The sequence below is a fragment of the Emys orbicularis genome, chromosome 3 (genome assembly GCF_028017835.1).
Source record: "Emys orbicularis isolate rEmyOrb1 chromosome 3, rEmyOrb1.hap1, whole genome shotgun sequence".
NCBI classification, from domain to species: domain Eukaryota; kingdom Metazoa; phylum Chordata; order Testudines; family Emydidae; genus Emys; species Emys orbicularis.
Window position 1 is genome coordinate 186,689,443 of NC_088685.1, and position 12,127 is coordinate 186,701,569.

Sequence of the window (12,127 nt, forward strand, 5' to 3'; positions counted from 1 at the left end):
CTCACACGCTGTATGGCTTTACTGGCTCCAGTGGAATAGTGTGGGATGCAAGTTAGGACCGAATTAGGCCCCAAAAGATTTGTTTGAATATGAAAACAAGGACTTTGCCCTGGATGATTACAGTTTTGGTTATGAGTGCAGATGGGCTCCAGCTATAAAATGTGGATCTTGATTTCAGAGTCTATAGTACTAGTGTCAAGGCTGTATCCCTACTTTGAACTTTAGGGTACAAATGTAGGGGCCTGCATGAAAACTGCTAAGCTTATCTACCAGCTTAGCTCTGGTTCCGCTGCCACCATTCTCGATGGATTCCCTCCCTGGGAAGCCTTGAGAAACCTTTCACCAATTCCCTGGTGAATACAGATCCAAACTGCTTGGATCTTAAACAAGGAGAGATTGACCCTTCCCCCCTCCTTCCTTTCACCAACTCCTGGTGAATACAGATCCAAACCCCCTTTGGATCTTAAAACAAGGAGAAATCAATCAGGTTTTTAAAAAGAAGGCTTTTAATTAAAGCAAAAGGTAAAAAATCATCTCTGCAAAATCAGTATGGAAAATAACTTTACAGGGTAATTAAACTTAAAGAGCTCAGAGGAATCCCCTCTGTCTTAGGTTCAAAGTATAGCAAACAAGATAAGCACTCTGGTAAAAGGTACATTTACAAGTTGAGAAAACAAAGTAAATCTAAGACGCCTTGCCTGGCTTTTACTTACAATTTTGAAATAAGAGAGACTTGTTTAGAAAGATGGGGAGAACCTGGATTGATGTCTGGTCCCTCTCAGTCCCAAGAGCGAACAACCCCTTAAACAAAGGACACACACAAAAGCCTTTCCCCCCCCCAAGATTTGAAAGTATCTTGTCCCCTTATTGGTCCTCTGGGTCAGGTGTCAGCCAGGTTACCCGAGCTTCTTAACCCTTTACAGGTAAAAGGATTTTAGAGTCTCTGACCAGGAGGGACTTTAGTACTGTACACAGTATGGCTGTCACCCTTCCCTTTATAGTTATGACAACTAGTGTGTTCATGTTTAAGGGTTTGGCTTGGATCTATCTCTAATTCCTCCAGTAGCCTCATTCCATATAGTTTTCACTTTTAGATATTAGTTTAAACCAATTCTATGTCCCTACATACACTTCATTCACATCATTCTGAATTTAGCAACTGTCTTCCAGTACATTACTTTCACTAAAGTACCATTCTGCTTTGAAAAGCAACTACAAAAATGGCATCGTGGTGTTCCGTGTTAATATTCTCTCAATGAATTTCAGATCAAGAAAATGTTTGGTTTTTTTCATTAATTGCTTAAGCTTAATTCATTCTTTCTCTCTCTGGCTGAGAGAGTCTCTCATTATTTATCCACACTGACATAGCTTCAACATTGGGCCAGAGAGAGAGAGAGAGAACAAGCATGAGAATGACTCTGTATCAAGGTGGTTAGAGCACTCCCCTGGGAGATCCAGGATCTAATTCCCCTGCTCTGATGACCTTTTAAAATTATTGATACAAAGTGGAACAGCTTCAACAGGAGAGAATGAGAGAGTCCCCCTTTCCACATCAGATTATCCCTCAGCCCAGCTGTTGGGGCACTCACCTGAGAGATGGCAGAACTCAGTTCAAATCCCTTTTCCCACTCAGAGGGAGAAGGGGTCTACCGGGTTAGTATCCTATCCACTAGCCTCAAAGTTATCAGGGAGGTTCTTCTTCTGGCTGCTTGCTAAAATAGTATACGTGCCTAGCACTCAGAGAGGGTTTGCAGCTGAGACTCCCCAGTAGAGGGAAACACCTGCCTGCAGCCTGGACTTAAGCACCTATCTCTGAGAGATGGGTGAGGCTTAGCACACACCCCACAGTTTGGCATCTCCCATTAGCTCTCTTAGGTGAGGAGCTTCCTAGCATGCTGGCTTTTGGGAATCCCATTTGAAGGCAACTATCTTTCCCTGTTTGTTGTATAGAGAGCAGGAGCTCTGCACTCAGGCTTTGTGAATCCCAGTGATTTTCTAGATGCTTAAAAGTTCTTGTGAATTGAGCCCCTGTTCACCCACCAAGCTGGTGTGGAAAGCCCCCTTCCAGGTCCTTTCCCCTAGTCCTTGGCCTCCTACTTACTCCCCTCAGTTTTCTCCCTAACTGTGATGCTTGCTGGTCTTTTATCTGAGGACCAGGTTACCTGCAGGCTGTTATCAGATGCCTGGTCTCAAACCCATCCCCTGAGAAGCAGCTTAATTAGTCATGGGTGGGGCTGAGCCCACCTCCTTTAAAGGGCCATCCTATGCTGTGTCCTTGTGGAGAATTCCCATAGGAATCAGCAGGAAGTCAATTTTACCTTCAGCAATGATTTTGGTTAATGGGCTTGATTCAAAGCTCATTAAAGTCAATGGGAGTCTCTTCATAGATTACAAAGGGCTTTAGATCCAGACAAAAGCAAGCTAGTAAGATTGGGCCATTAATAGCATCATGAGTAGTTTAAAATCAGGAGACTCCTTATAATGTTGAGAGAGTTGGTGTGTGATGGATGCAGTAAAGACAATGATAAGCACCACAGAAAAGCCCATGAATAAAATACATATTAATTTTAATTTAATATGTACTAGAAATAATGCAGCATGCCAAAAATATATTTGAAAGGAATAAAAATAAGAAAAAGAATGTAAGAAAATAAAATCCTTAAATATGATTTTGCTAGAGTCACCATATAGACAACTAAACACTCATTGATTACCTTGGTTACCATCTGTTTCATTCCTTCACAGAGACAAGGTGGGGGAGGTAATATGTTTTATTGGACAAACTTCTGTTGGTGATAGAGACAAGCTTTTGAGCCACACAGCTCTTCTATATGTCTGGGAAAGGAAAGAAGAGCTGCGTGTGTCTCAAAAGCTTGTCTCTATCACCAACAGAAGATGGTCCAATAAAACATATTACCTCCCCCACCTTGGGACTGACATGCCTACCATTCCTTCACACTCATTCTTAAACTAAAATAATCCTAAGTACCTGTTTATGTACTTAGACTGTATAAAAGAGATGAACCCTCAGTAAAGAAGTCTTCAGAATAATGAAAACACCACTGATTATTTAACCTAGTTTATTGTCATATAAAATGAGAGATAATCAGACAGCAGTAGCCTATGTTTACTTACCTGCGCATAAGTATGTAATAGCGAGCTCTTATCCATACCTAGGTAATAAAATATAGTCCAGTCTAAACATGTAGCGTCAATAGCATTTGTAATAGGGCTGTCAATTAACTGCAGTTAACTCAAGTGATTAACTCAAAACAAATTAACTCAATTTAAAAAATTGATTGTGATTAATAATAGTGTTAATCGCACTGTTAAACAATAATAGACTACCAAATGAAATTTATTATAAATATTTTGGATGTTTTCTACATTTTCAAATATATTGATTTCAATTACAACACAGAATACAAAGTGCTCACTTTATATTATTATTTTTAATATGAATATTTGGACTGTAAAAAAGATAAACAAAAGAAATAGTAATTTTCAATTAACCTTATATAAGTACTGTACCACAATCTCTTTATCATGAAAGTGCAACTTACAAATTTAATTTTTTTTGTTACATAACTGCACTCAAAAACAAAACTGTAAAACTTTAGCACCTACAAGTCCACTCAGTCCTACTTCTTATTCAGCCAATCACTAAGACAAACATGCATTATCTCCTGTAAATGCTGCCTGATTCTTATTTACCATGTCACCTGAAAGGGAGAACAGGCATTTGCATGGTGCTTTTGTAGCTCATTTTGCAATGTATTTTCCTGCCAGATATGCTAAGCAATTGCGTGCCCCTTCATGCTTCGGCCACCGTTCTAGAGGATGTGCTTCCATGCTGAAGATGCTCGTTTAAAAAATAAAGTGTTAATTAAATTTGTGACTGAATTCCTGGGAGAACTGTATGTCTCCAGCTCTGTGGTTTTACTCACATTCTGCCATATATTTTGTGTTATGGCAATCTCGGATGATTACCCAGCACATGTTGTTCAATTTAAGAACACTTTCACTGCAGATTTGACAAAACGTAAAGAAGGTACCAATGTGAGATTTCTAAAGATAGCTACAGCACTCAGCACAAGGTTTAAGAATCTGAAGTGCCTTCCAAAATCTGAGAGGGATGAGGTGTGGAATATGCTGTCAGAAGTCTTAAAAGAACAAGACTCCGATTCGGAAATTACAGAACCCAAACCACCAAAAAAGAAAATCAACCTTCTGTTGGTGGCATCTGACTCAGATGATGAAAATGGACATGCGTCAGTCCGTACTGCTTTGGATCATTGTCGAACAGAACTGTCATCAGCATGGAAGCATGTCCTCTGAAATAGTGGCCGAAGCATGAAGGGACATAGGAACGTTTAGCATATCTGTCACGTAAATACCTTGCAACACCAGCTAAAAAAGTGCCATGTGATTGCCTGTTCTCACTTTCAGGTGACATTGTAAATGAGAAGCAGGCAGCATTATCTCCCGAAAATGTAAACAAACTTGTTTGTCTTAGAGATTGGCTGAACAAGAAGTAGGACTGAATGAACTTGTTTTATTTTTGAGTGCAGTTTTATTTAAAAAAAATCTACACTTTAAGTTGCATTTTCATGATAAAGAGATTGCACTACAACACTTATATGAGGAGAATTGAAAAATACTATTTCTTTTGTTTATAATAAAATAATATAAAGTGAGCTCTGTACACTTTGTATTCTGTGTTGTAAATAAAATCAATATATTTGAAAATGTAGAAAGCATATACAAATATTTAAATAAATGGTATTCTATTATTGTTTAATAGTACGATTAAAACTGCGATTAATTGTGATTTTTTTAATCTCACAATTAATCGTGATTATTTTTTTTAATCTCACATTTAATAATTTTTAATTTTTTAAATCATTTGACAGCTCTAAGTTTTGGATGATCTGTTTTCCTTTTGAGGAAGACTGGCTGCTCGTGTTTGATCAGTCAGCTTCTTAAAGTTCTCCCCTATGTGAGAAAACTGCAATATTGCCAAGCCTAGGCATTCAAAGATCATGAGATAGGACCCTAAAATCATGAGACTGGCTTAAAAATGATAATATTTGTACTTGCCTTCTGGTTTCTGAGCTATATTTTCTCCATTAATCATAAGAGATAGGAACTTACTTTAAGATGATCATATAATCAATTGACTCTATGAGTTGGGACTTTAAGAAAAATGCCAAATATCATGAGACTTTTGACCAAATTGTGAGCATTGGAATTGTACATGCTCACTTAGGTCCCCATCCTACAATTGATAGCATGTGATAGACTCCTATGTCTGTTCAGAGACCCAGTTGCGCTATCAACTGCAGGATCAGGGCTTCTATTTATTAGGCTATTGTCCTGAAAACACTTATATGTATATGCTTAACTTTACTATCATGAGAAATCCTATTGATTTCAGTGGAATTACTTATGTGTTTAATGTAACACATGTGCATACGTGCTTGCAGGATCATGGCCTGGTTTGTGATACTTTTTGCAGGTAGGCAGGTGGGACAAGGCAAGATTTTAATGATCACAGGAATTCAGGGTTGCCGCCAAAACAAATGCCTGAACTCCATGTAGTTTTGGTTCTTGAATAAAAGTTAAACTTTGTGGGTACCTCTTTGTTGACAAATCTTCAATGACAAGAAACTACAAAGCTAGAACTATAAAAACATTGCTAAATAGACCTGTGAATAATTAACCGAAAGCTAGGTCATAACAGTCACTTTTATGGTTTCGTCATTAAGGCCGGATCTTGCTCAATTGAATTCAATAATTTTTCCATAGACTTCAGTTGAAGTGGGATCAGGGCCTCCCATAGAAAAGTTTAATATTTTCCTCAGCACACATGGTGATGGACATTGGTGACATAAGGTAACTTTTGAGTTACCTTTCTGATGTACCACAAGACATCAAGACATACCACTAGGTAATATGAATCTTTTGTGTTAAATGTGTAACTCCCAAACCAATCCATGTCCTTACTTTACAGATATAAAATTAATTACCCATGCAAAGAAATAAATCCAATCAATTTTTAAAAAGTCCACAACAAAGATGAAACAAAATTATATTTATACCACAAGTACTCAAAGCTGCATATGATAGCATCTTACTAAGTAGCTTAGATAAATAAAAATAGATCTATAATATGTACATAAAATTATGAACCCAATGGTAATATTTATTAACAATTTCTAGCATCAGTTAAACATACTTTATTCTGTCAGGAAGTATGATTTTTTTTTAAATATTATTTACACTTAAAACCAGTCATATAGTTGTAACCAATCTGTGTTTCTTAGCAAATTCTGTTGGAGAAATATTTACACATAATATGCAAGAGCTGCAAAGCGATAAACACTCAGAATGATATGAGCAATAGTAAAAACTCATTAAGGCAATTGTTCCTTAAGTTGCAAAAAGTATTTCCTTCTACATCCATGCATTTTAGCATTCACTTTATTTTATTTTTTTTGCCTCGGTGTCTGTGTTTTTCTACTTTAATTCCGCATGATTTTTTTCTAATTTTAATTTGATGATGAGATCTAACATTGCATAACTAAAGTGTAAATAAATGCATGACTATATAGCATTTAAACACCTACAGATATTTTCACTTCATTTTTGTAAGGTGTCCAAGTAGCAGATTCTGGTTTAAAAAAAAATGTGTGTGACTTGTCAACCATCATAATACCCAAATGTATACAAAGAATGATGCAATGCCCAAATGTTTAAAGAAAAACTTTTGAACTCAAGATTGCTAAGAAAGTGGAATGGCTGCCCTATAGGTCCCTTCTTCTCTGAATGCAGATCACCAGCTGATGCATAAAAGTTCAGATTTTAGTATACAGGCTAAATATATCAGAGCTAATTAATACTTTTGGCTAAACTGTGATTGATAGTATACTCTATTGCTAGACCTAGTCTTGTGACGATCTTTTGGGTCCCAATTCAGCAAGGTACTTAAGCACTTGACTAACTTGAAGCATGTGACTGGTCACATTGATGTGCTTTAAACTGGGCACATGATTAACTATCTCACAGATTTTGGGCCTTGTTAAATACCCCCAAATGAGTGATTCTTATAAGATTAGATAAGAAAATTCCACATTAGGAGCTTTCTTTGGGATTTAATTTAAAAATTTAAAGTTTTAAGTGGATGTCTCTGTCTCCAAAATTACTGAAAAGGGTTTTATAAGGATTAGGACCATATTATTTCCTTCATTAGTGTATGTCAATGGGAGATCTGTGTATGTTGATCCAAGTCAATATATGGTTCATGATGTATATTTCTATCTTAATTCTCCCAGTCACACAGAAAGGTCTAAAAGAGAGGAAAATGGGAAGGGATAATGTGCTAATGACTGTAGAAGTCACTGTATCTGAACATGACAAATGACTAGTCAGGATGCAGCCATGCATTCACTTTGCTAATGCATTCACATCTATCCAAGAAGAAGAAAAAAAACTTTTAATTTTCCTTCATTACATGTCATCAGCTCAATTAACCATTATATTTGTAGTAAAATACTGGCAAATTACTGCTTTCTCATTTTGGCTTGCCTAGAGATTTATGGCTATTAGCATTAATTTGTTTGTGTTATATGGCATTTCTTTCTCTCTTTAACAGCAGCATGCACTTTACTCTGAATGTTTTTCTGTTTGCTGCCATTTCAATATTGCTTACTAACATTTAATATATTTTGCTTTTTTTTTAATTTTGCTGACAAAGTTGCATTGATGAAAGCTGATTTGCAAGGTAGATAGCCCTGTGTGTATTAAAAAAGACTGAAACCCAGAATGCACCGCTGGATTTCTACAATAAATGCTCTGTACATTTCCTGCAATAAAGTGTGTTGTTTTGTTTCAGATTTTCCCTTTTTACCCCTAAACATGATACAAGAACCTTCATTTTACAGCATATTTTGCATAAAGGCTTTCAGTCTTGAATATGTTTGTATAGTGATTGCTTTAGTGCTTTGATCATACCTTTTAAAAAGTTCTTTTATTTTTCAGTGGTCTAGTTATGAATCTCTAGAAATAGAATAGCTTTGTTTTTCATGTGTGTCACATTTGGGCATGCCAGCTCATTAGTACTCTGATTTATTTATTTATTTTCTGTTTTAAAAAGAACCTGCATGGGATCATTAAAGCATGTGAATCAATACTTGCCAACATTCCTTCCTGCAAACCCACCCCCAACTCCTCTTTATTTTAGGCTCAGCTCCTTTTTAAAGTAATTTCTGGGATTTCAGGTATATTACAATGTAGCTTCATTTCCTAGTGTGTTTTTAATTTTCTGATCTTGTTTCATGTAGCTTTATTTCCCATTTTCCATGGTACCTGGTTTTGCTGGTTGGAACACATGTTCAGGAAAAAGAATAAATAAATTAATTTTATGGAAAAAAATGTTTAGCCTGTTAATAATGTGATGTGAAATTAACCATAGCTTGCTACAGTGTTAACATCCCTACTTCCCTTGGATTAACTCTTGCATCAGTTTGTTTTCTTTATATTTATGAATTCTGTTCTGTCATTCTTGGAGCCAAAACAAAAGATTTGTAATGTTATATGCCTCCACATAACACAGAAATATTTAAATAAATTCTACTTTAGATCCCTTTGCTCATTAGATTTAAGATGTTGGCAACTACCATGTGATCCAAAGACAAACATGTTACTTTGAAATACAAAATTCTAGTTGCTTCTGTATGTTCTCATCAGGCCCCAGCACCACATGCCAAGAGGATTCATGTGCAAACCAAGGAGTGTGCTTGCAGCAGTGGGATGGATTCAGCTGTGACTGCAGTATGACCTCCTTTAGTGGACCATTGTGCAATGACCGTAAGTATATTAGAGAATGCTCATCTAAAAACCTTACAGCCCTAGGGCAGTATTTAAAGCAAGTGTCTGAAATTTGTATTATTTTAATATTATATAGTTAATTGAACTGGCAAAACTTTAAGAAAATCTATGATGCTTGTAGGAAGAACGTGATGAAGCATTACAGTATAAATGGGGGACAACAATACTACATCGAACATTGTGAAAGAATTTGGGTTTTTTATACTTGATTGCATATCTAATGCATTGATGGTTACCGATTTGAAATGAGCCTTTCATAAACATTACAAATAGTTTTTTCTGATTAAAAAAAACCTTTCACATTTTATTATCTTAAGCTATATTGTAATTTTGTAACTTTATCTCATGAGAGCTGTAATTACTATGAAACAGTTGACAAGGCTCATTATCTTTCTTTGTAGATTTCTTTAGGTGACACATTAAGCTCTGTCAAATAAAAAGCACTCCAAGTGTTTTAGGTTTTTTTTTTTTTTAATTTCATCTGAATAATCACAAATATCCTATACCAACCATCTGGTTCTCAAGTACAAATGGAAGTTGTGATAAATATGGGACCTGCTTCACCAGTGTGCTGCTCTGGTTTTACGCCAGTCTAGACCCCTTGATTTCACTGGAGTTAGCTTGGTGTGAAATTGCAATAATGCAGCAATGAATAAGGCCTATTTGGTTATAGAAACTGTCAAGATTTCTTACTGAGGATTAAACTTTACCCCATTTGAGATGTCTGATTATTGGAAACCTTTGCATATTTACAAGAAGGGCATTTCAGTCAGACTTGGCATCTTGATTTTCACTTGTTGTGTACATGTATTTGAATGAGAGTGTGGTTTCCATATCCTGCCAAATATGGTAGAAAGGTAGTTAATATAGATATCTAGTCACGCATTTTTTGGCTACTATATGCAATTTTGGCTGTCCAGTCTACAACAAAGTTAATTTCTTTATTGGACAAGTTCTAGACCAGCATAGTAACTGTGATTATCTCAAAAGAGTTAACAATGTTTGGTTCAAAGGGTAGGTCCCAAGCATTTAGAAATTAAAATATATGGAAAATTTATGGCAAAAGATTCTCATAAGATTCCCACTGTTGGGGTTTTTTGTTGTTATTTTTAACTGTTGCCCCAACTATACCCATTTTTTCATGATCTCCCATCACAAAAGTGGAAGAAAACCAGTTCTCGAGATCTGCACTTTCTGATAGAATGCAGAATGGGAGATTCAAAGTATTTAGGAGAGAGTCTACCTTTAGGCCTTCAGACACACAATTCCAAATTTCAGAGGCCTGCAGTGCAGGTAAAATGGGTGGGGTTCTTGTACTACTAAAGACAGTTTATTTTTATGCTAATTTGGATGCCATGTATACTTTCCTGGGTGTCTTATTGATATTGATATTGTCACAGATCTCAAAACACTGGGTAAAATTCAGTGGTGTTTAACTGAGCTGAGCTTACACTGATATCAAGAAAAAATTGGATCAGTTATGGACAGCAGAATTGTCTTATACGATTTTAGTAATAACAGTTTTTTGTTGCTGAAGAATAAAGTGCACTTTAAAACATAATAAGTGCAGTCTTCAGCTGGTGTATTTTAGCATTGCTCTATTGAAGCCAACAGAACTACACCGATCTACAGGAACTGAGGATTTGACCCAGTATTCTGACATAAGAAAATTTCTGTACTTGTTAGTTTGTAAATTTGGATTTGCCTGTTTCATATTTACAAACCTAAGTAAAACAGAAAGCTTAGTATATCAAAATGGTGCATGTAGCATATTAGAGTAACAAAAAGCTGGGTTATTTTAAGGTAGGTAGCTCTTTAAAAGTTATCAAAATAATGTGAAAAATAAAAAAATAAAGTATGTTATTTGATAAGTGTAGCATGCAAAAGCCTACTATTTTTCAGTGGATTAAGACAAAAACATTGTCTAGCTACTTTTCCTGACTTTTCTTGCAAGTCTTAGTTAATATATTTCTTGAAATTTGTACAAATAATGTTGCTCTTTTTAGGTTGATATTTTCAGTATGTTATAGAATCATAGAATCATAGAAGATTAGAGTTGATAGAGACCTCAGGAGGTCATCTAGTCCAACCCCCTGCTCAAAGCAGGACCAACCCCAACTAAATCATCCCAGCCAGGGCTTTGTCAAGCCGGATTTAAAAACCTCTAAGGATGGAGATTCCACCACCTCCCTAGATAATCCATTTCAGTGCTTCACCACCCTCCTAGTGAAATAGTGTTTCCTAATATCCAACCTAGACCTCCTCCACTGCAACTTGAGACCATTGCTCAACTAGTGTCAACTAATGTGACCTCAATTCATGAAAGTTTGACATCGTGTCATCTCTAGTCTTCACTTGCATACATCTTGCCTGGTCCTTAATTTCCACAGCATAAAGTTCAGAGGAAATGGAAAATGGGAAAAAGTAGTACAGAAAAATACAGTTGTGATAGCTATGCAGAAATACCATATTTTTATACATATATATATATATGCATGTAAGAGATTTTTTATGAAGTAAAGTGCTATTTAGCATAAGTTAAGGATATCAAAATTCAGCTCAAAATAAGCAAAGCATGAAGCAGTCTCCTCCTCTGACAAACTGAGTATGTCCTATATGTATCTGTAAGTGGGGAGGAAAAGATTCTAGTGATCCCACCCAGGGAATGTACGGTACTTCCTGGAAGAGTTAAGCTAATATTCTCTGCGAAAACTGATTCATGCCAGCATGTCTCAGTTTACAGCATAGGGGACCATATTCTGGAATATCACTAGAATCTGTAAAAATGTTCAGTCCAGTAGAAACTCTTTAAGTGCATCCAATGTAACAGATATACGGCAGATGTGGACCATTAATGCCCATGATGGCACAAGGAGGGACACGCTACATGGTGCTGTTTCTTATTTACTGAAAGAGAAACAATGTAGGGATGTCTTGACGCAAGATGAGGAGGAGGTTATCACTACTTCTGCTATGATATGACACTTGGAGATGCAGGGCAGCAATGCTTTGTAGATGTGGTATGTTGGAAATGTTATATTGTTAAGTGCAAAGCAGGCCACTAGAAAATGTTCCCACAAAATAGGATTACATAGAATACTGTGCAAAAAGGACAGTTAATGACTATTCTTACAAATGGTTGGCATCCTGGCTCCTCTGAGAAAAAACATCACAAATATCCTAAGTATTAGTAACTGCAGGTTGTGGAGTGAAAACTGTCCTCCCAGGGCACTCAGCT

At 36.3% G+C, this 12,127-nt stretch overlaps 1 protein-coding gene across 25 annotated transcripts in view; it reads left to right on the top strand.

Annotated features, from left to right (window-relative positions):
• The window catches only part of NRXN1 (neurexin 1), a 1,214,702-nt gene that overhangs the window by 649,847 nt on the left and 552,728 nt on the right, over positions 1 to 12,127 (top strand). For 24 of the 25 annotated variants that reach the window (XM_065401764.1, XM_065401747.1, XM_065401749.1 and 21 more), the window contains one exon: positions 8,749 to 8,868. In XM_065401764.1, the coding sequence (XP_065257836.1) occupies positions 8,749 to 8,868 (120 nt within the window). Of the gene's footprint in view, positions 1 to 7,756; positions 7,784 to 8,748; positions 8,869 to 12,127 lie in introns of all 25 variants that reach the window. The other variant, XM_065401750.1, reaches the window with a different exon arrangement.